The sequence below is a fragment of the Sarcophilus harrisii genome, chromosome 2 (assembly GCF_902635505.1).
Source record: "Sarcophilus harrisii chromosome 2, mSarHar1.11, whole genome shotgun sequence".
NCBI classification, from domain to species: Eukaryota; Metazoa; Chordata; class Mammalia; order Dasyuromorphia; family Dasyuridae; genus Sarcophilus; species Sarcophilus harrisii.
In genome coordinates this window covers 528276954-528301291 of record NC_045427.1, presented here as the reverse complement: position 1 = coordinate 528301291, position 24338 = coordinate 528276954, and the positions used below count along the sequence as shown (strand labels likewise).

Below are 24338 nucleotides of genomic sequence, written 5' to 3'. Positions count from 1 at the left end.
GCTCTATATTTTAAAGAAAAATATTCTCCTAGTAATAAATAGTGCATAGCTGTAATGGCATACCTCATTTGGTTCTAAAAAGAACCAAAGTTGAGAATCACAAAGACGACATAAACAAGTAATTTATATATAGAAGACAAAACACAAAAGAAGTATGATTCTTTCATACATATTGACTAGAAAAACCATAGCAAAATTCCATAGCAAAAAGTAAGGAGTAACTAATGGATACCCCACATGATCTACTTTCATGATCCATGAAAGCTGAATGGATGATCCCTGCCCTGGGATGGACTGACAAGACTTGAATAAGAGTGGTGTAGGATGGGAAACACAAATGTATTCTAATCAGCATCACTGAAGGTAGTGCATGCATCAAAACAATGATAAATCCATTGTAACATCAAAATAGTATTTAAGTTGTCTAACTCATGAGAAAAGGGAAAGAAAATAGGGGGCTAGTATTTTTAGAGCTCTTAATCTAAAAGAATCCTGGATTGGCTCATGGCACATTTTAAAAAATGATCTTGCTTTTAAAAAGAAATCTATTGTTTTATATGTATATTTCATTCATAATCTATTACTGTTATTTCTTCAAGTATTGCTTTTAAAAATCTGCTTGTCATTTCTTGCACATAGTTTAGCCAGAGATTCAATCTTTGTAGGTCTATTGGAATATTGCAGAAATGCATGTTCTTCATCACTGCCTTAACCTAAAATGATTATACTAATCTAAGGTTCTAACTTAGCAATCATGTACTAATTTAAAAAAAAAATTCTCTCTCCAAAGCAAACTTTCTCTCCCTTTCTTCTCTGTAGAGGGAAATAATCTTGTTTCCCCCCCACCCCCACCCCCACTTTAATGAAATTCAGAAAATATTCAGTTACTAACTGTTCTACAGATAAAACAAAGTAATGACAGTTCAAATATGGAAAAGGTTAATTAAAAAAAAATTAACAATATGAAAATATGATAAAAATATAAAAAATGGTGCTGAAGGGGTAATAAATACAACAGCTTTGTTACTACATTATTACATTCAGGATAAGAAAATCTTTTTAAGAAATCTTTCTTAAACACAACAATTTAGTTTGTAATACAAGTCTTTATTAGTTTTCATCAAACATATAGTATGCAAAGAAAAATAAGTTTACAAGAACCAAAATTTAATTAAAAACACACCAATTACATAAATTTAGATTTAAAAATTGAAAATTTATAAAATAAAAACAAATTCCTAATTTTTAAAAACTTTTCAATAATTTAATGACAGAAATAAAACTAAAATAGCAACTAATTAAAAATGAGAACACTTTACTCACTGTGCTTTGTTTTACTCGTTGGTGAGGGCAGTTGAAAAGAAAAGTGCCAAACAATGAGATCCGTGTACTGTCATACAGCACTGTTAAGTAAGTTTCTGAAAATTCAAACGCTGCTGGATATTGTTCTAACAGCTGCCAGATGGAGTCCAGAAATAACAAGAATAAGGGAGACTAGCAAAACAAAATAGAAAATTAGTACCTCAGCTGTTCACATTTATGAGCACATCTATTATCTTTAGAATGATAACAAAGAATAAATTCAGGGGAGAAAAGCCCATAGTCCAAAATACTTGATCCCAAGAACATTGTTTATTTGCCTTAATAAGCCCAAGCTTAAAGAAACGAATTAGTCTAATGGAACAAAACTAAATAACTGTAATAATAATGGCTCACATTTATACAGCAATTTGAATTCGTAATAAATTTTGTCCCCTACAAAAGCATTCCATTTTTTTTTAATGGCACAAATGAGGCCTACTATAAGAAAATATGATGTACCAAAATCTGACTTCATAAAAAGATAATTTAGAAACTTATTTATATCATAAAAGAATTCACTAAAAGATTTCTTTATATAATGAACTCTCCTCCAGATATAAAAAAAAAAAAAAAAGGCAAAATGTGATGTTTTGAAACACTATCTCATTTCCCAATCCTCAATAAGGCTAATCCTTCTCCATGTGCCTTAATCCAGAAGTCATTCATCCCTCCCCTTTTATATTTTATATCTGCTTTTCCAGGGAATCCTTCCCTTTCTGACTACAAAAATCTCCCATATTTACTTATCAATGAACATAATTTATTCTCTCAGTAGGAAAAAAACTCCCTGACACAGGGACTGTCACCCTTTTGAATTTATATCCTCAACATCTACCACAGTGTCTGGCAGCGAGTAACTACTTAATAAATGCTTGTGGATTATTCTTAAATTTGTTAAAATTTAAAAGGTTCTGTGCTTGATGCTCTCCTTTTTCTATACTCTTTCTTTGCTGACAGCAATATGATGCCAATTCTGTATCTCTAGCCTTGATTTCTCTTCTGAGAATCAGACTAGTATCGTCAGCTCACCATGGGAAATTTCCATTGTATGGTCCATGCACATTCTCAAGCTTAATGGATTCAAAACCAAAATATTTCCTCCTACCTAAAATTGTTCTCCCTTTTGACTCTAAGGTATCACTACTCACTCAGTCTCTCATGTTCAAAACCTTTGGTTAGATGAATATACTTTGTATATATCTACATATATCTACACACATAACACCAGGTTTTTTTACCTCCCTCCTCTCCATGAAGTCACTGTGCCAATTGAATTTCAGGTCTTTCCAAGCATCTAGAAGAGTGCTCTGGACACAACAGATACTACAGAGATCCACAAAATCGCAAATCTTATTTTAAAGATATTTAATAAATCCCACAATGTCTTAACATACTTATATTACTAAATGTTAATAATATCACTAAATATCTTTAAAATCATACTTACAATTTTTTGAATCTCTGTAGTATCAATCTCATAATATACATTTTACCAAATCTTTACTAAAAACTTTAAAAGTTTTTTCATACCTCTTTCTCAGATCTCTTCAAGTGGTTACATCTGTCGAGGAATTGATAACCTGCCATGACCCATTCTTTCTGTATCAGACTTTGAAATCCAGTAATTGTCCGAAAATAAGGATCCATCATTACTTGAATGAGAGAAGCTACAAAACAACTCAGGTCCCTTCCTTCCTCTTCTATGGAAAAAAAAATTACACACACACACACAAAAGATTTAAAAATACAGTAAAATATTACATACTATGGCAGGGGCAAAAATTTTCTGACTACTTCAATGCTTCACATAATGTCTTGTCTATATAATTTGAAATGTCTTTCTCATTAACTGAGTCAAAATGAGCAATTGAAATAAAACAATGTCTGATGAACACAGCTATTAAAAAAGCCATTTTTCTTACTAGATAGTTTATATAAAAAGTTTATTCTCTTCTCTAATATGTGACTTAGTATTTTACATGCAGAAAAATCAAAATGAAATGATAGGTAATTTTGGGTGGCACAATGGATAGAATAATGGATCTGGAATTGGGAAGACCAAAAGTAAAAATTATCCAGCATCATCTAAAAATGGGATCTTTCTGAAAATCAGAAACAAAATTTTAAAACTCAAAAGGAACTTGGGGATGACCTATTCAAATCACCTCATTTTACCAAAGAATAAAGTGGGTAAACTTGCCCCAGATGGAAATCTACCTAAATCTCTCATATGTTTCTATAATTTATTAAATAGAATATATTATTTAATATATGCAGTCTTTTCTTGACAACTCAGGATCATTCAATAAATTTTGAGTGTCTATTAAGTACAAAGTACTACAGTCAGGGAGCAGACATGCAAAGATGGCAGTTCCTTCCTTCCTCGGAGGTACAGTTAACATAAAATGATGCAAACAATTTACACTTTCTTAGCCAGCTAGCTGAGATAATGAATGGAGTGGTAGGCCTGGAGTCAGGAAGACATGTGTTCAAATTTGGTCTTAAACACTAACTAGATATGTAACTGTTAACAAGTTACTTAAGCTATTTGCCTTTAGATTCCTCATTTGCAAAATGAGGATAATAATATTACTTACCTCTCAGGGTTGTTGTGAGGATAAAATGAAATTATTTTACAAACCTTAAAGCACTATACATAAATTCAAGTTATCATTAAATGATAATTTAAATTATTAAATTAAGACTTATTTATTATGCAAGATCCTTAGGATAATTAAGATATACAGGACAAGCAAGATTTTAAAGTGCCTAATATGTACAAAGTACTATGCACGAGAGGAACAAATACAGAAATAAACCAGTTCCTAATCTCAAGGAGGTTAGATTCTGTTGGGAGATATGTAAATAAATAGGTATATACAAAACAGATAGAATGCAGAGGGCATGAACATCCAAGGGAAACTTGCAAAAGTCTCATAGAAAAGTGGCACTTAAGGGGAAATTAAAGTAATTTCCATTCACAGCATAGGGAATAGCTAGTGCCACAAATGAGGAACAAAACACTAGTCTGGCTGGACCAAAGAAGGATAAAGAGGCTTTAATGTGTAATCAGAGTAGAAAGGCAGGTTTGGATAAGGTTTTAAAGGCTTAAAGATATTTATATTTGATCTTAAAAGATTTTATATTTGATCTTAAAGGTAATAGACCACTAGAGTTTATTGAGAAAGGGAGTGACATGATCAGATCTATATTTTAAGAAAATCATTTTGGTAGCCAAATAGAAGACAGATTGAGAAAATAGAGACCTGAGGCAGAGAGACTGATTGATTAAATCCTCTCAGCAGTCCAGAGATGGACTGATGAGAACCTGAACTAGGATAGCTGCCATGTGCATGAAGAGAAAGAAACTGATGCAAGTAATATTACAGAGATAGAAATAAGATTTGGGAATTAACTTGGTATAGAAAGTGATTTAGAGGAATTAAGAATGACATTAAAGTTACAAACCAAGCTGATTAGAAGAAGAACTGTGGGCAAAAATAAAGATCTTCAGAAGAATAAATTCTATAGGGAAAACATAATGAATTCTCTTTCAGAAAAATTGTGTTTAAGGGACAATCACTTTTAAATGTCCAATAGGCAGGTGAAGATAGATTATTGCTCAAAATCTGCATAGAGATATAATTAAAACTACAGCAGTTTATGAATTGACCACATGAGATAGCTAAAAAAAAAAGTTAAAAACCAATGCAGAGGCTTTTTTTTTTTTTTGCATTCACAATTTCCTGTTATCTGTTACATTTAAGAAAAAATGAAACTGTAGGGTTAGTAAAGTTCAGAAGAATAGGAAGGATGCTATCAACTAAAATTCTGTGATGAAAATTAGCACCAAAAGGATAAGAAACTCAAGAATAAAATTTTATAGACCCAAAGGGAAAAAATTCAGATGAGGAAAAATGAAAATTGTCTGAAAAGACTGCTCTAGATGCAAAGAGAACTCAAACATGAAGGTAGATATTTTAAAATACATACAAATCAATAAAAATCTAACATTTTAAAAAGTAACAGGCAATCAAAAAATGAACAAAAACACTAAGGAGATTGAAATACCTGATTACTGATTACTGTGTTCAGTATTAATGTAATTCAAATGAACACAAAGTATCAACTAAAATTTATTTAAAAAAAAAACATGATATAAAAAACCAGGTGATCAGAAAGTTATTTTCACTAAAGTTCAAACAACAAAACATGATCATGTACTTTGTAACTATAAATCTACTTATTGTTATGACTTACAATAAACATTTATACAGTTTAAGGTTTTCAAAGCACTTTCCTCACTATCTTCTAGGATAGGTAGTATAAATTTCTGTTTTACAGATAAACAAATGGAAGGTCAATGAGCTTAAATGACTTATCCTAGGTTAAATCTTTGGGTTTATATTTTTCTAGAACCTTTACTCTTTTCAATCCAACTCTATACAATATCTCTAGGATACAAATTATTAGCTATAATGTATGCTATTACACAATCATCTCAAGTAAATTATTTACAACAGCACCTCTACACAGCCAAACTTATACTCTTGTTCATATTATCACCTGCTTAATTAATCATTTCTTGACAACTTCATAATTTGTTTACTTGTAGTCTTTAATTTAACATGTGCTAGAAGCAAAATAAAATCAGGCAAAGAATTAACCTAAAACACAACAAAGTTGAGAAAAATAAAACTCTTTTAAGGATAAGGATTGGCATTGTAATGACTATATATATATAATCATCAACTTTTAAGTGCTGTTATATGAATGAGTTTTTTTCATCCATTTACCAGAATGAGTGAATGAATGAATGACATAATAGTAATGACAACAATTTAGTTAGTTTTTTGTTTTTTTTTTAATGGCTTAAGAAGCACTTTTTCCTATACCCACTCTGTAAAATTGATTATCAGTATTATGATCCAGGTTTTAAAGATAAGGAAACTGAGGCTCAGAAAAGCTAATAAATGTTAGAGCCAAAAAACAAACTCAGTTCCGCTGAGTCTCTCCCTCTGAAACCAAACTTACTACTACTATACTATAATGTATATTTTGTAACTATATGTAAATGGGAAATGTTCGTTATAGTTGACAATAATGCATTTGGTATTTAAATGTGATTTACGTGAATGGAGACTGCTATCATAAGAAACAAAATTGTAAGAAATTCAGTTAGGTACCTCGAAGGATTACTGAAAGATGTTTACTTTCCAGCACATATACAAGTTCAGCAGAATGCTTTAGGAATGTTCTAGAAGAGATAAAATATAAAATTACTAAATACATAGAAAGGGGACTAAGAAGTAATAATATATTTTAATATTTAAAATAAAAGTGAATACCTCATATATTTACATCAATATCTACTATGAATTTATTTAGAATTTTACTGATTCATGTATTACATCTTATAATCTATACATCAGAAAAATATATTACCAGTTATGTTAATCAAAAGAAAGTTTATACATACATACCTTACATACTCTAACCAGCGAGTATTTTCCAGTGAGGACAACCATTTCTCATCTGTTTCTTCAAAAGCCTCTAAAATGAACAGTATTACAACAGACACTGTCTTAGACTTGTTAGACTAAAACTTAAATACCCACAAATATAACACTACAACTTGAATTAAAAGGCATGAATGCAACTTCCACATCTTGGTTCTGGGTCTAAGTGCCAATAATAAATATATAATATGTATGTACATTTAAGAAATAACTCTGTATTCCTTAACTCTTATGTATGTATATAATAGTTTGGCTTTGTTCACAAATTATTAGACATATCATTAATCAAATATCACAAAAGTATATCCATATACTTATATCCATCATAAGTTACTATTATTATCAATTATATAATAAAGAAAAATAATGTGATTACCATTAACACACAGTTGCTTAAGTTTTACAAATGCAGCTTGTATTTCTTGAATACTGGGCAAATTCTTATCCAAATCAGATTTGTAAACATCACTCCTCTGTGGATGACTTTTTGTTATTGCGTTACAAATCCTAATAAAAAGCAAAATTCTTTAATTATTTTGTTTATAAAAAAAATTCGTATCTCGGGAATGAATTAGTTTTAAATGGTAAAAAGCATTTTTAAAAAAAGATTACTAATTGCTTTTAAATTTCTAACATCAACTTATATATTCCAATTGAGTGAATTAATTCTCCCTTTAAAGTTTCTATTTTAGTCTTATTAGTAAAATACACATATAGTCATATCAGTAAATATCATATATATATATATATATATATATATATATATATATATATATATATATATAAAATTCCAATATGTTTAAAGTGAAGCAAAAAAAAAAAAAAGAGAAAGATAAAAAGATACCCATAAATTTGTTAGCACTAGTAGCCAACATCTTCAGTGGAATCTTGTTGATATTAATAGCTATAGCAAGGAGAAAAATGGAAGTGTAATCCTTGTTTAACTAAATATGACTTGTTTAATCGTGCTGAAAGAACACTGGATTGGAGGCTAATACTCGAGTTCAAGTCCTGATTCAATCATTAACTTATAGGTAAGCTTAATTGTTTTGCCCAAGCTTACCTATAACCTACCCGTAAGTTTCCTCCCCCAAAAGTATGTTAGCTCTCATTCATATATCTAATTCACAAGGTTTAATGGTTTGCAAAATACTTTACACATAATACCTCATTTGAAGTAGCAGATACATAATTTACTAGAATATATCATTCTCTCACCATCTCTAACAGATTATTGTACTTATAAATAAATCTGTCAAAAATAATAACATCTCAGGAGCAACCAGATGACACAGTGGATAGAGCACTGGTCCTGGAGTCCGGAAGATTCCAGGATGACCTAAATTCAAATCCAGCCTCAGACACTTAACATTTACTAGCTGTGTGACCCTGGGCAAGTCACTTAATCCCAATTGCCTTGGGGAAAAAAAATAACAAAAATAGTATCTCATACCAGAATGTATATTTCTTGATTACCTTTGATCTATTTTTTTCTGTTGCAATACATCTTTTATGAGGGCCATTCTTATAAGAGCACTACCATTAGAATGATTCCAGCACCATAGCTAGAAAGAAAGAAAATATAATTATTAAATTTTATTTAATATTACTTAAGATATTACTACATTTTACTTAAATAAAATTCACACTCACTGGCATCCGTCTTCCAATAAAAGAATGAGAATAAAGCTTTAAGTCTTGATCTGCCAAAGAAGATGGGACTACAAAATATTCTGGAAGGCTGAAAAAGAAAGGGGGAAAAAAGCCCTTCATATTAAAGTCATTATAAAATCATTGTCCTACTGATCCTAAAAATTTTACACAAGTCAGTAATACAATCAAACAATTTACAAATATAAAGCAAGAATCAGAAAATCGAGAGCTGATATCACCTAAGACATGTCACTCAGTTCCCCTGGGAGTCAGTTTTCCTTATCTGTAGTTAGGCTAGATGCCTCAGAGAGTAGTTGTTGTGCTTTGTGATAGGGCTCTGTAAACCTTAAAGTATTGTATAAATGCAACCTGTTATTACTTTAAGAGATCTGTGATTTCGTCAACAAAATTTTCCTCTATCAAGATAAGCATACCACTTTTTAAAAATTTTGTCACTTGTCCACATTCTTCCCCAGATTCTCCACGTATCATGCCAGAACTTTCTTCTAAGTACTTTTATATTTCAAGCACCCCAAGAGAACATCTGTGCTATTTGTTATATATTGTTCACAAGTCATATAACCAGATAACCTTCTTTCATGATCAAACATTTTCTAAATGATATTCCCTTTACCAATTTCTTTAGTGTAAGGCCATCATTGAAAATATACTGTGGCTTACTAGAAATAGTTAACAATTAAAAATAACTTCAAATTTTAAAATTTTATATCCAATATCTCATTTGATCCTCTACAACACCATGGAACGTAGTACAGAAATTACTATTCCCATTTTAGAGATGAGAAGGAAGAAAATAGAACTTAAGTAACTTGGCTAAAGTCACACAGTTAAAATGTTACAGGTTAAAAATTCAGGCCTTCTTATTCCAAATTCAGTGTTCTTTCTATTATACCAAAGTTGTTCCACACATACTCAGATGTGCTAGGTGTATGGCTTATGATAAGGAAGTATGTTTACAAATCATAAAGTAGAAAACAGGAAATTTAGATCCAAGAGCTTATAGCTTCTGCCTCTGAGCATTTCTAGTATAACTGGGGAAATGTTGTTAATTTATCAAAAGCAAACATCATAAGAACATTTAACAGCTAAGATTCACAGGTCATACTGAAAGTGCTCTAGTTTAGAAGCCAGATTGTGAGTCGTTTTTTCCCCATAACAAATTGCTTATATCGCTCTTGTGGCACTGAATGTATTTTACATATGGATATAAACAGAGGAAAGAAAACAAAAAGGGAATAAGCATTATATATAGTTTACTATATGCCAAGCATTGTATTAAAGTGCTTTTAAAAAGATCTCATTTGAACCTCACAACAACACTGTGAAGTAGCACTGCTGAACCATTCAAAAAGTTAGATGATTATTTGACCAAGATATTATAGAGAATAATCCTTACTCCACTTAATAATAATCCTTACTTACTTAAAATTTCATGGTTCTAATTGTCCAAACTTAAAATTTTTTTAGTAAACAAATTATATTTAAGATGGAAATAAAGCCTAAAACATGGCTGTCACTCAAATGTCTATTTAACTGAAATATGCCACAAAAACTATAAGTCAACACAAACTAAGGAAGAAAACATTCCTAAACAGGAAAATGCTTTGGAAGCTACTTCAATTCTGTTCCTATCCTGAAGGTGTGAACCTAACAATTTTTATTTATTTTTTTTTTGCTGAGGCTATTGGAGTTAAGTGACTTGTCCAGGGTCACACAACTAGGAAGCATTAAATGTCTGGGGGCAGATTTGAACTTAGTCTTCCTGACTTCGGGGCTGGTGCTCAATTCATTGCGCCACCTAGTTGCCCCTAACCTGACAATTCTAATTCAATTGAGCATGAGCTTTTCTGGGAAAAGAATCCTTCATCTTCCTCACACTGCACTTTTTTTCTCCACCATTATTAGCAAGATGAAAATAGGATTTAAGTGAGAAAGGAAATTGCTAGGAGTCCTCTTATTTGGAATTGTGATTCCAGACTTCATTACTCTATATTAAAGAAGTGAACTTTGAATTTCAAAGCTAGTCTAGGCTCTTGATTCTATCCTCTCTTTAGTCTCTTCCTTCAATTTCCCTCCCACTTCCTAGTGTTTTTAATCTTTGCCTTTGTCTGAAAGCATGGTCAGAAGTCTCTTATCTTAATTCGTTCTTTTATTTTACTAATTTTACTATCCTAACAATCATTAATTTGTCTTAATTTTCTCCTTGTCATCTAATTTATTCCTTAATTCACTGAAATTTGTATTATGTTACCACTGATCTACTGAAAGTACTATGAGTTCTTCAACAATCTCCCCTCTGAATCTCTAAGTAGAATTTCTTTTTCCAGGTCCTCATTCTCTTTGGCCTTTTTACTAGTATTTGTTTACTAACCTGTTCCTTGTTTTCTAACATTTTGTACTATCCTGGTTCTCGTCCTACTTCTGTGTTTTCTTCTTTGCTGCTTGTCTCCCCTTCTACATCCCAACCCAGTTCCTACAGATATGTTCTATAGCTGAGTTCTTAGGGAACTGTTCCTCATTCTATACCCCCCCCCAAAAAAAATGGAATCGCAATTACCTTAATTTATCACTTATACAAAAACTGCTCAATACATCTCCAGCTCTGACCTCTCGTCTTAGTTTAGGAATGGACCTTAAATTTGAATTTGAATCCCACATCTTTGACTACTGAACCTCTTCCAGTTTTCATTCTCCCATCTGTCAAATGAAGCTCTCAATTTACAGTTCTATATCAATGTTTGCAAAAAACTGTAATAGGATATTGTTACCTCAAACTCAGCATGTCAAACAAACCAAAATATCTTTTTCTCCTAATCAGTTCTGTTTCGGACTCTTGGTTTTTGTTTTTTCTGTCCATCTTTTTTCTAATCTCGGCTTAAAAGTCATATTAGAGCTTTATTTTTTCCCCAAAGTTCATTTTAGCTTTTGTATCATCTAAAATTGATCCTTTCCTTTTCATTCCTACATCCTTACCCTATTCCAATCCTTCACCACCTCATGGACCACTATCATTCAACTACCATTCGTTAAGTACCTATGTGCTATGTCGTGGAGCAAGTGTTAAAGATACAAAGAAAGATAGAAGACAATCCCTTTTAACAAGACTTCACAGTCTAATGGATACAAGGAAAAAACTATACAAAAAGACATATAGATGATAAAATAGAAATAACCAGTAGAGGGAATGCTCTAGTTTTAAAGGAGATCAAAAAGGGCTTCTTGCAGAAGGTGAGGTATTAGCAGAAACCGGAAGGATGCTAGGGAAGTTAGGAGGTAAAGATTCAAAGGGAGAGAGTTTTAGGTACGTAGATATGTGGACAGCCAGTTAAACACTAGGACTTTGAGATGGTATCAAGTATGAGATTGTGACGTCCTCTGATAAAGTATTTTAGAAAGAAAAAACAAAAAAGGGAAAATCCTGAGCTGGATTCTGATTCTGAAGAGTAGAATAAAGCAATTATATTGATAAGGAGTGTGCCTTGGGACAGGATACCCAGGAAGAAGCTAGAACTAAGAGTTTAGAAAGAAAAGCAAGACATTAGTAACACAAAAAAGCAAGTAGGAACTTTCAAGTGGAAAAGGCAATCAACAGCATCAAATACTGCAGAGAAGTTAAATAGAATAAGGATTTCATTAAAGATTATTAAAAGAGATCATTTAATTAAAATTAACATAAGATGAAAAGGAAGCAATGACAATAGTTTAATTACTTAAAGAGAAGTTTTTCTTCTAGCTAAATATTAATATTAAAAACAAAACTTACCAAGTAGAAATCATGTAGCCCTCATTAATTGAACAAACTCTCCATTCTGAGGCACCTGTCCTCTTGATTTCTCTATCCCAATCAGAGAAAGTTTCAAATAAAGGAGTTTTTTGACTACTACCACCAGTTACTCCCCCTCCAGGGTCTGTTCCATTAATGTTTTTAGCTGTAGAAAAAGCAATATAATTTACAATTTTTAAAAATTGTGTTTTATAATTAGTTTTAATTTAAGTCTCCAATTCCATTCCCTGGTTACTCTCATTAGAGATCTTCCCTACAACTTACACTGATCCCACATTTACTCTAAGGCTTTTATACCAATCTATTCACCCTTCTCTCAAATCTCCATAAAAAAGGTATCCCTTATCTTCTCTTAAATTATCTGCTTTACCTCTGGCCTACACTGAACAGATTCCTTTCAGTTTGTCTGAAAAAAACTTTACTATCCCTTCTTACATAATGGCCTCTTTCTTTCTACAATCGAGCATATGAAACACCCAGTCTGAAGAAACTGTCCCTGATTAGTTATTATTTGTAGCTCCTCACTACCAAATTTTTCACCAGTTTAAGTTTACTTACTCTATTTCTATTCATTATTTAACTCTTCCAATCTAGCTCCCAGTACCATTCCACTGCAACTAGTCACTGACAACCACTTTACTAACAAAGTCAAATAGTCTTTTTTCTTTTCATGCTCTTATATCTGACTATTTTGACCATCCCCTCATTGAGAAGTTAATACTAGTTGGGGGTCAGAGAGAAGGGAAATAATGGAGCTTCTAACTAACTTAAGTACCATGCTCCCCAAATAGCTTCTCTATTATTTCCCTTCTCAACCTCAACTGTAGAATCAGCCCTTAATCCCATGTTCTCTCCATCATCTGTCAAAGGATTCATGAAATTCTTAAATGGTCTCTCTGCTGAAGGTTTCAAACTACCTAGTTTTTAGTTCATTATCTTCAATTACTTAATAGAGAATTTCATTTAGATGCAAAATGCCTAAAACTCATCAGGTGTCAATTTAAAATCATCTCTACCCCCCTAAAGATTCCTTTCCAAATTCACTGTCTCTTTCAAAAGCATCACTACTGTTTTGGTTATAAAGCCTCAAAAGCTTGACGCAATTTTCATTTTATCTGTCTTTTCTTCTCCTTACATAAAATCAGTCATCTTTCCCTTAAAAACATTTCTTCACCATCCTAACTGCTATTACCCTAATTGGGGTTCTCATCATTTCATGCCTGGATTACAGCTAGCATTCTTGGCTCCATGCTAACTTCTATTGAAACTGTCTTTTTGTGAGGTTAATCTTCTACAAAGGACAGTTTTAATTATATTATCTCATTGCTTTTAAAAGTGTAACTCTCTATTACTTACTTATTCTATGCTTATCCTTCAGGGCACTCTTATAATCAGTTCCTAATTCAATTCACCTCATTTTCAGCAATAATTTCTAACTGTGAGGAGGAGTCTCTTCACTGTTCCAGAAATGTTATATTCATTCCTAAATGTCTTCACTTGTGCTACTTCTTTGACTGAAATAATTTCTCTCCCTTCAATCTGGCAAGTTATAGATTTAAATTTATGTAAACTTTATAATATATATTTAAAACTATATTAAAATATTTTATAAGAATTTCATTTTATAAAAATACTTATAAAAAGCTTATTTCTATAAATCATTTTTGAATAATACTGGTTTTCACTGATTTCTCCATTGAAATTCAACATTTACATTCTGCACACAATTTATGACTTGATTACACAGGCTCAAAAACAACTTATAGATACAAAAAGCTATTGGAAACTCATCCTCTTTTTCTCTTACCAAACGAGCCCTTACATTCCATCGGTGTTGGTAAGGGGGACACAGAGGAGTGGGAACACGATTCTTAGACCAAACATAGATTTGGAAATAGAGAAAGAAAAAAATGCTGGCTCGGGGCATGAAAGTCATTGATACTCGGCGACATAAACTCACTAGTCAATAAGGGAAATGAAAACTACAAAGTGAGAAGATGCCAAAGATAAATTTGACATTTCAAAATTATGCTTAGAATCAATCCTGTACTCAAGAAAAGTAGATCAAGTTCTCTTCCTCTTTCTTGAACCAAATGGTTCCCTCTTACCAGGATCTTAAAACTAACTTCCTAAAAGTATAGTTTATTATTGGTAATATTAGTGTAATCCTAATAATGCTAATACTTACTTAGTATAAGAGTATTGTACTTTATGGACATTATGGATTAAATAGATATCTTATAATCTTATTTAGGAATTTACCCATGATTTATAAGGCAATTTTAAAGAGAAAATGTATTTTGAATTCTAAACAGCTGATATACAAATGAACTGTCATTACATAACCCTTTCTCTTTTGGTAATAGCTTTGCAATATTGTTTTAAGATTATTTTCTACTGTTTCATAATTGTAAGTCTTGTTTCTATGATTAAAGTGAAAATCAAAGACGACTATGGAAGCAAAGACTAGTTCTTACATGAAATTTAGATTCCCAAAGTACTGATGAGCACATCGTAGTCCTTTGATAAGTATTTATTGCTTGACTTTAAAAACATTTTTTCTCCTAATAGCTCAAGTACGAGGAAAGTGCTAATCCATAGTTGCTGGCAAACAAGGATTTTTTCTAGATCAAGGTATTCCCCAATTTTTGTAAAAATTAATATAGGATCTGAAGAACTGTATAGCTATCTTAAATGTTACTGGTTATCAGTTTCATTTCTTGCCTAAAAATAACAGCTGTCCTATGTTAGTGCCTATAAACACAAAATTCTTCCTGAACCGCTTCACTGTAAACTATTATCAGAAATAGAAATTTAATACTTTAAAAAAAAAAACCTAAATGGCTTCTGCTAAACAACTTTATATTAGCTTTTCAAAAAGCTACTTCAAAAACTATATACTTTAAACCTATCTTTTATTTTCTTCCTAACTCAAGAGAAGTAAATATGACTCAAGTGACTAATTAACAATTTTTTAATAAATCAATCAGGAATCTCTTTAATAAGAGTATTTGAGTTGGACTGAGCTATGATAAAACATTTAAAGAAGGTTGATTTTGACCTATGTCCTTTTCAATTGACAATTTTCCTAACAGAGAGTATTTGCATATGCAATTACTGCATGATGTCCTTTTTGAATCTTCTGTATTTTGGAATTTTTCTACCTGACAACCTAATAATAAAATTACATAATGTGAAATGAAAGTAATAATGTTCAATACGTTCATATTTACCCGGATTGCAGTACTTTTCCCCAACGTATTCAAATGCAAAGAGTAGCTGGAGATCTGTTGGCTGAGAATAATGAGCTATCGCAAGGCACACCTAGGAAAAATTCTACACTTAGAATTTTCATTTAAGATAATTAACACTATTAAATGTACAGTATTTGTAAGCATCATCTTGTGACAGCTGTCTTTTTGATCAAAGTTCAAATGTTTCAAAGTTGTTCATTTTTTAAAAATATACTTGTTCCCCAAAATGAGATTTTATTATTGTCAGGTTAGTAAACATGAATATATCACATTTTATATACAGCACAGATTTTAAAACAGCAGATAGGTGATGTGGCAGAGAAAGTGCTGGGCATGAAGTCAGGAAGGCTCATCTTCCTTGAGTTCAAATGTGGCCTTAGACACTCACTGCTTGTGTGACCTTAGGTTAAATCACTTAACCTTGTTTGCTTCAGTTTCCTCATCTGTAAAATGAGCTGGAGAAGGAAATGGCAAAATACTACACTATTTTTGCCCAAGAAAACTTCAAACAAGATCACAAAGAGATGGAAAGGACCAAAAAATTACTTAATGACAACAGATTAAAATAAAATGTCCATGTTAACCAGACCTACAAAATAAACTCAGTGAACAAAAAGACTCACAAGGAAACAAAAAATATATAAAATGGTGCAAAGAAGTACTCATTATAGAAGGCATAAGTATATAGAGACCCAAAAAAGGAGATAAAAGGCCCTGATCTGCCCTAGATGACTTCTTTCCAGAAGCAGAACATGGATATAGACACTAAACATTCTGCATATAACATCAGAACTTTTTAATGAGTGAATTAATTAGCTTTACTTATCTGCTTTATTTTTGTTTTAAAGGTCAACTTTCTTAAAGATGATAAGCAGGGAAATATAATGCTAATTAAAACAAGGAATATCAATAAAATTTATTTTTTTGAAGTGGTAAGACAAGTACTGTGATCTCTACAGATGAAGAAACTGAGTCTCAGAGAAGTCAAAAGATTTGCCAAGATTGTCAAGTAAGATTCAGTCATGACCTGAACACAAATTCTCTAAAATCTAAGGCATATTCTCTACATCAACTAGTGCTGAACCAGATTAAAATGTTAACTAAGAAGTGTTTAACAAAATAAGCATAAATTACAATACAATACAGAGAATGTTAATTGGAATCTACATGATCTTTTTTCCTCAGCTATGAACAAAAAAGTAGACAATTTTATAGAAAATACTAAGAAAGTCAAATTTGATCTAAAACCTAGAGGCAGAGTAAGCAAGACAATTTTGATTAGTTGGGTAAAATGATTTAGAGTCTAAAGATCCTGTTATGTTGTATATTTTTAAAGTTATCTACAAATCTTCCACAGTACAAATAGAGCTGAATTTAGCCACATCTTCATGTCACTTTATCTTAGAAAACAAAGGCAGAAATATTGATGACTTTATTTACACTGATAAAAATATGAGCCACATATTCAGACATAATGACAACATTCAGTATGAGTATGTAATATAAATAATTTCTATGAAAAATTGACAATCCACTTGATCAATTATCCTTTCATTTCCTAATCATAAAACAGTTAAATTAAAAAATGGTCTAAGGGTGTATTGTTACCTTTGGTTAAAAATTCACTCCAAGGCTAAATCTCTAACCATGTTTTTTTTTTATCTAAGTGTCTCTTATTTTTCATTAACTACAGGATTTTTTTTTTTTAATGAAAAAGATTTTTTTTTTATTAAAATTTGTAGTCTCGCTAACATTTTGCTTACCAATCTCTTACATTCTGTTTCTCCAACACTAGTCCTACTGTACTTTTCCTTCATTATCAGTGGTATCATTATTTTACTTTAAGTTCTATACTGTGACATCTTCATCTCTCCATTGACTTCAATTCACTTACTTTTTCTTTCTAAAACATTTATTGTATTTGGATTCTTTCTATTTATGGCCACAGATTATGAGCCTTAGGCCCTAATCCCTTAACATTTTCATTCACATAGCTGCTCTGAATTAAAGAATCTTCTTTCATCTATAATATTTACCTTGGAATGTCATTTTGAGCATGACATTCCTCTTAGAATTCTGCGAAAGCTCCCAATTGTCTTTATCATATATTATCACCTAATTTTAGATTATAAGCCTCACCACCATTTAAATGGTTCCTTTTTAATAATTAATAGATCTATGCACAGAACAAATATTTGATGTTCTTTATACCTGTTTTATCTTCTTCACTCTCAAGCCATCTTTCATGTTGTACACTCTTCCCATTCCTCTCTGCCAAATTATGCCTCCCCCTTTTCTTTAAATCTCTGCTCAATACTCATTTTCTTTACAAAACCTTCCAATTCCAAGACTGTCTTTAGGAGGCAACTCCAAAATCGTACCTACTTTAAATATTTCTTCATTTTCTAAACATATAGAAGTCACTGTATGTTTAAGGTCTTAAATCTTTAGAGAGCTATCATACAACCATAGCTTTCATTTTCTTTGTAAATCTCCCAGTAATCAAAGAAAGCTCTCTATACATTCTTATTACTATAACTAATTATAAAGCTAACTAGTATCATGTATGAATACTCTCATATGAGAAACTTAGTAATAAAATCAAAGAATGTTATCACATGAACCACTCTGGGTATGTATGTATAATGAGGACACATGTGTGCATGTGTGTGCATGTCCAGAGAGACGTAGAACTAAATATAAAATGATATGATCAGGAAGATATGAGTATGTAAAAAAGCAGACATTATGGAATCCATTCTTGCACCCCTAAAGAAAGTATCCCAATTCAATATGTGATTATTACCTTCCTTCACATGTGAGGAAAGCAGAATTCTATGATTTTAATCTTTAGCCAGATAGCTGAAAGCTGTAAACTCCCTGGATAAAGTCCTTGGTCTGTAGTCAAAAAGACCTGAATTCAAACTCAGTCTCAGACATACACTAGTTGTGGGGCTCTGAGCAAGTCACTAAATTAATGTTTACCTCAGTTTCCTCAACTGTAAAATGGGGATAATAATTGCACCTCTCTGTCAGGGTTATGAGAATCAAAAATAATAATTATAAAGCACTTAGTTCAGTGCTTGAGAAAAAGTAAGCACTATATAAATGTTAGCTATTACTATTAGCCACTGTATCTGTTTAACTGAACAACTAATTGGCAACTAACTCAGGGCAGACACATTTTGTGGTACAAAAGACAAAACAAAGAAGGTAGAAAAGAAGATTTATTTCTAAAATACCCTTTTAAAATCACACATCTATATAGAGTGAAGGCAAAGAAGCTGTTTTACTAAAAGGAGTTCACAATATATATAAAACAAAACCTATACACAACATTTGAATTTAAAGAAGTCCAAATAAATATACAGATATTTTGATAAGTTTGCTAACCGAGTTGAAATTGCAAACTGGAATTTAAATTAAATGTGTTTGGATAATCTATTTTTGCAATCCATAAATAAAATATGTATATGAACATGCACATGTATTTGCTTATACACATTATGCATCCCATTGTACCACATTTTGAGAAATGCTGCTTGGAAATCAAGGGAGTACTAAAAAGACATAGCTCTATTTTGCTACAATAACCTTGTTCTTCACGTTTTCCATATATACAGTGGTACCTTGGCACTTGTCTGCTTCAAAACATTAATTTCGACGCTTTTGGATGAGAAAAAAATGCTTCAGCACTAGATATTTGCTCAGCACTTGTCATACTTGGTTGTCACAGTTGAACAATAGCGATGTGAGACTGGCCAGGTGTACTGCCCAGCCCCTACTGCTGCTATTGCCCTCAGTCATGGGCAGCATCTCCCCAGTGAAGGTACTGCACATAGGAATGGCAGATTGGAGTCAAGATGCTAAAATTGTGTACATAAGCAGAGAAGTGGCGGGGCAGTTTCTGCAGGGCAATGTGTCTCCCAGCTCCCAAAATGGTAATAGTGGAAGGGGCACAGAGCACTGGAATGTTCAGCAGGAGGAGAAGCAGCAGCAGTGGCACAAGCAGCAGCAGAGGCAGTAGTACAGCAGAGAACCCAGGACTCCTAGCAGCCCCAAACCCTAGGCAACCACCAGAATCCTGGACAGTAGAGGGACCATAGCTTCTGTCTCCACATCAGCTTCCCCAACTTCTCCCTAAGAATGGACAGTGTGGGGTCGGGGGAAGATTGTACAGATCTTGGTTCCTCTCGGAAAGTGAGAGTCAAGAGGGGAGGAATCCAGTTGGGCTGGCTTGTTTCTCTGCAGCTGGAAGGCCCACTTGCCTTTCTGGGGAACTGGGTGGGGAGGAAAGATTAGGCTGCATACTAGAGATGTATTTCTTATGAGAAAAATTTGTTCAATACTTGTTTTTGCCACCGGTTATTTCCGATGGGCACTGAGGTACCACTATGGCATTTAATGAGACTATTTTCATTTCCAGTATCTTTTTCTAATATTCACTTCTAAATTGATAGGCTTTCAAAATTTAGTATCACTTAGTTGAAAAACTATAAATCAGTAAGTATATGGTAAGAATAATTATTTAATCAAATATTTACTAAGCACTTATATTTCAGATACTGTACTAGAAATGCTAAGGAGGTAGACATAAAGTAAAAATGAAATAAAAGCAGACAAGACTTGGGAAGGTCAATTATAATAAAAAAATAAGTTTTACAAAGCATTCTCTTTTTAGCTATCCCATATGGTAGATACCTTGGCAGCTACCTCCCCTAAGTTGAAAAGGTCCAAGAATGGAAAGGAGATTGGATGTTCTGCGTGTTTTCATCAAATCTAATCACCTTTGCAATTACAATTTTAAGTGATTAAATTTTAATTTTAATGGTCAGAGTTGAGAAGTTAAGTTCATGTTTCAATGTATGCAAGACAAGAATGAAAATTAACAAACAGATCCATTAACTAATGATTATAATTTTTCATTCTGTTATATAACACATAGGATCTCTATGCTTTCATCATTACCAGATAATTAGGTTCTGGATAACTGCATATAAGAGATGAAATATGTCAATCATTTTAAATCTTGTGTGAAAATAAACTGGACATTCATTTCAAATCACAAAAGAATAATATCTGACAACTTCATTATAAGCAAAATTTCTTACCTCAGAGAACAGTAGCAATTAATATGAAATTATATATCCTATGGATAAAATTTATATGATCATATGCATTTTAAGAAAAGTTTATGGAGTATGAAAGGTCAATTGCAAAGAAACATCAAAGGCGAATAAATGTCATTTCTTTTTTTTAAACAATGTTTGATGCAACAAATAATATATTCTCAACAAATTCTTTTTGTTACAACAAAATTTTAGCAAATGAGTTTTTTTTAAATCTAAAGAGGCTTAAGCATCAATCAACAATAAACATGACACAAAATATACTAAATTTCACTCTAATTATATAATTTAGGTAGAAAAAAATCTGAGATTATCTTTTGTTCTTATAGAAAGAGACTACAAACAAAAATTAAGTTACACTTAAAATGATTGTTTTAATGAGAACTTCAGTTTTAGTATGTTCACATTCTATGTTTCTAACAGAGAAAGATTTCTACATATAAACTAACAGCATGATTCTTCACTACTCTTTCTCCTGACTTCTTCAAGTTGCAGCTGAATTTAGTCCCACATTCTACAAAAAAGCTTTCCTAGTCCTCTTACAGTTTTCCTCCTGAGATTAGCTCTAACTTACCCTGTTTATATCCTGTTTGTATTTAGACTGGAAATTATTTGAAAGCAGAGACTGTCCAAAATTCCTTCCTTTAAAAAATATCTTGTTTTGACATCCTAACAAAGTCAACTGTAATTTGTCAAGTATTCTTAGCTTTTTAAACTAAAATATTAAATATTCTAAGTAATAAATAAAAGATCATTTTAGTCTGGGACTATATATTGATATATTATTAAGAAGAATCTGAAATGTTTTAAAGAGTATTCTTGGTGCTATTTAACAGCAATATTTAAATATAAGTGACAGTTCTTTAAACAATGCACTTTTACAATCTTCAGTTCAGTCCTAGATTTCTTCCTGTCTTGTTAGAAAATAAGAGAATCACAAAATCTGAATTGGAAGAGACCTTGGAGAATTTTGGAGCTAGCAAGTGTGTGTGTGTGCGCGCGTACACACACACTCTCTCCCCTTACTCTCCCACATATCCCAACCTCCATCTGGTCACATAGTCAGTCTCTGTTTTAATCTTTTTAATGCAAAAAAACCCTCACCACTTCATGAAGTAAACTGTTCTGTTGTTGGAATAACAACTCTAATTAATAGTTCTTCTGTACTTATGTTTTAATACATCAGAGATAAATGATCTCAATCACAGTGACATTCTTTCCACCACAATTGCAAGCTTCATACAATTTCAAAGACAGTTCAAAGACAGAGTTGTGAAGGCAAACTTTCCTTATCAAGGATTATCAAATCAAAAATTGCTTCCCTGTGAATTGAGACCACAGAATGTCAAAGTCACAGGGTACCTCAAATCATTTAGTCCAATCCATATCTGAATAGGAATCTCTTCTACAACAGACCAAATGATCACCCAATAGCTACTTAATTAGAATTCTGTCGTGATTAACGTCACCCAACAGGATATCTTCTATTTGGGAACTGGGCTAGGAAGTTTTTCACTATAATAAGGAAAACTGCCTTTCTATACATTCTACCTGGTGCTTCTAGTTCTGTAATCTGGGATCAAACAAGACAGAGATTAATACCTCTTCAATGTGTTAGCCCTTCTAACACTGAAAGCCTGCTAACATGTTCTTCATACTAATAATTCTTTTCTCCAGGATAAATATGCTCAGTTTCTTCAAATGATTACTGAACAGAATGATTTTCAAGGCCCCTATGCATGTCAGCCAATCTCTATTTAGAAACAACCTTGTCAATGTCACTCTTAAAATGTGTTACTCAGAATGAAATATAATTGCCTAGATGGTTCAACTGGGAAACTTTTTACCAACACACATCAGACCTTCTGTAATAGTCTTGAAGAGTAAGCCAACAATCCTGAGAGGTTAGGTCAAAGTCACACAGTATATGTTGATATATGTCAGAGGCAGAACTTGAACCCAGATTTTTCTGGTCAATTCTCTATCTACTTAAAACTCTATACTATGCCGACTCTCATCAAAAGACCTGAGTTAAACCCATCCTCAGACATGTAAATAGCTGTGTGATTCTGGCCAGTTAAGTGGCAAAGAAGATAGGGAAGCTGGGGAAGCAAATGGCAAACCACTCTAGTATTTTTGCTTGCTTTCTCTTTTTTTCCCCCCTTTTCTTTTGCTGAGGCAGTTGGGATTAAGTGACTTGCCCAGGGTCACACAGCTAGGAAGTGTTAAGTATCTGAGGCCAGATTTGAACTCGGGTCCTCCTGACTTCAGGGCTGGTACTCTATCCATTGCTCCACCTTGCTGCCCCCTCTACTATCTTTGCCAAGAAAATCTCAAATGGAGAGTTGGACATGACTGTAATGACTGAAGAATAAAGATAGAGATAATAACATCTACCTGATTGTTGGAGGGTTGCTGTGAGAGCAAATGAGATATTTGTAAACTGCTTAACACATTGTCTTGGCATATTGTAGGCACTATATAAATGCTTATTTCCTCCTACTTGGCACACATTAGGCACTAAAAAAATGCTTGCTACTTGACTGATCACTGGAGCAACACAGAACAAGTCAATTTTCCCTTCTACATGGCAGTCCTTATCTAACTGAAGACAGCTTTCTACTATCCCTTTTCTTCTTTTTTTCCCCCTCAGTATCACTACATATAGAGGGGGAAAAAGAATCATTTACATTAGATTTAACAATCTCAGTGTAGGTAAGTTTCGGTTAGTTATCTAAGTGATAGAAAAATCCTAATGAAGAACACGGAAAGGTACATTTACTGTCAGGAAAGTCACCAAAACATATTAGAAGACAGTTCCTTTAAAATCTTTGGGAAAGTCCATTTGATTAAAAATTCTTCCAACCTAATCTTCTCCATCATTTTAGCAGCAGAATTTTTCAATTCCTAAAACTTAACTCAAAAATAGCTCTATCATTTTTAACTTATCTTTTCTTAATTAAAATAGAAAACAAAACTCCATTCCCCTGAAGCTATGTAAACTCCAGTCTTCCTGACTCCAGGCTCAATTATAAGAGAAATTTGCTGCCAGATTTTCTATTTACCTGCTTTTCTTCTAATTTCAACCACATTGATTTTTTTCTGTGCAAAAATATTTTTATACCTTATTCAATTTCTAATGAAGTTAGATTCACCTTTCTTTGGGATTCGTTTAGTCTCAAAATAATTTTTAATCTTTTTCTAAAGTAAACAATATAATTTTTATTGCATTACACATTGTAAAAGCTTTTTTTTTGATTAAAAAAAATCTGCTTTTTTGCTTTTGTTTGTGAGGTTTTAATGCCTCAATACAGGATTAATTTTTGTAAAGGAACCAAGAAGACTTGAGAAAAAAATATTTTACATACACACATACACACACACACACACACACACACACACACACACACACACACACACACTGTTTTCTATTTCTAATAATCTCCAATAATCTATGACATCTAACCTTTCTAAGACTTAATTCCTATCTTCCACTTATATTTTTGTTAGATTTATCTAGGTCTGCCCAATATTATAATTTTATTGTCTCTCTCCCTATAACTGATTTAACTTTTTCTTTAAGTATTTAAGTTTATACCACTTGTTGCAAACTTAG

The 24338-nt window shown here is 32.2% G+C and overlaps 1 protein-coding gene across 2 annotated transcripts in view; it reads right to left on the bottom strand.

The window, feature by feature from the left end:
• The window catches only part of MTMR10 (myotubularin related protein 10), a 59019-nt gene that overhangs the window by 9691 nt on the left and 24990 nt on the right, over positions 1-24338 (bottom strand). For both annotated transcript variants that reach the window (XM_031955460.1, XM_031955461.1), the window contains exons 6-14: positions 15573-15663; positions 12319-12484; positions 8535-8622; positions 8358-8446; positions 7258-7388; positions 6846-6915; positions 6549-6619; positions 2893-3062; positions 1324-1494 (exon numbers count right to left, since the gene is read on the bottom strand). In XM_031955460.1, the coding sequence (XP_031811320.1) occupies positions 1324-1494; positions 2893-3062; positions 6549-6619; positions 6846-6915; positions 7258-7388; positions 8358-8446; positions 8535-8622; positions 12319-12484; positions 15573-15663 (1047 nt within the window). The remainder of the gene's footprint in view (positions 1-1323; positions 1495-2892; positions 3063-6548; positions 6620-6845; positions 6916-7257; positions 7389-8357; positions 8447-8534; positions 8623-12318; positions 12485-15572; positions 15664-24338) is intronic.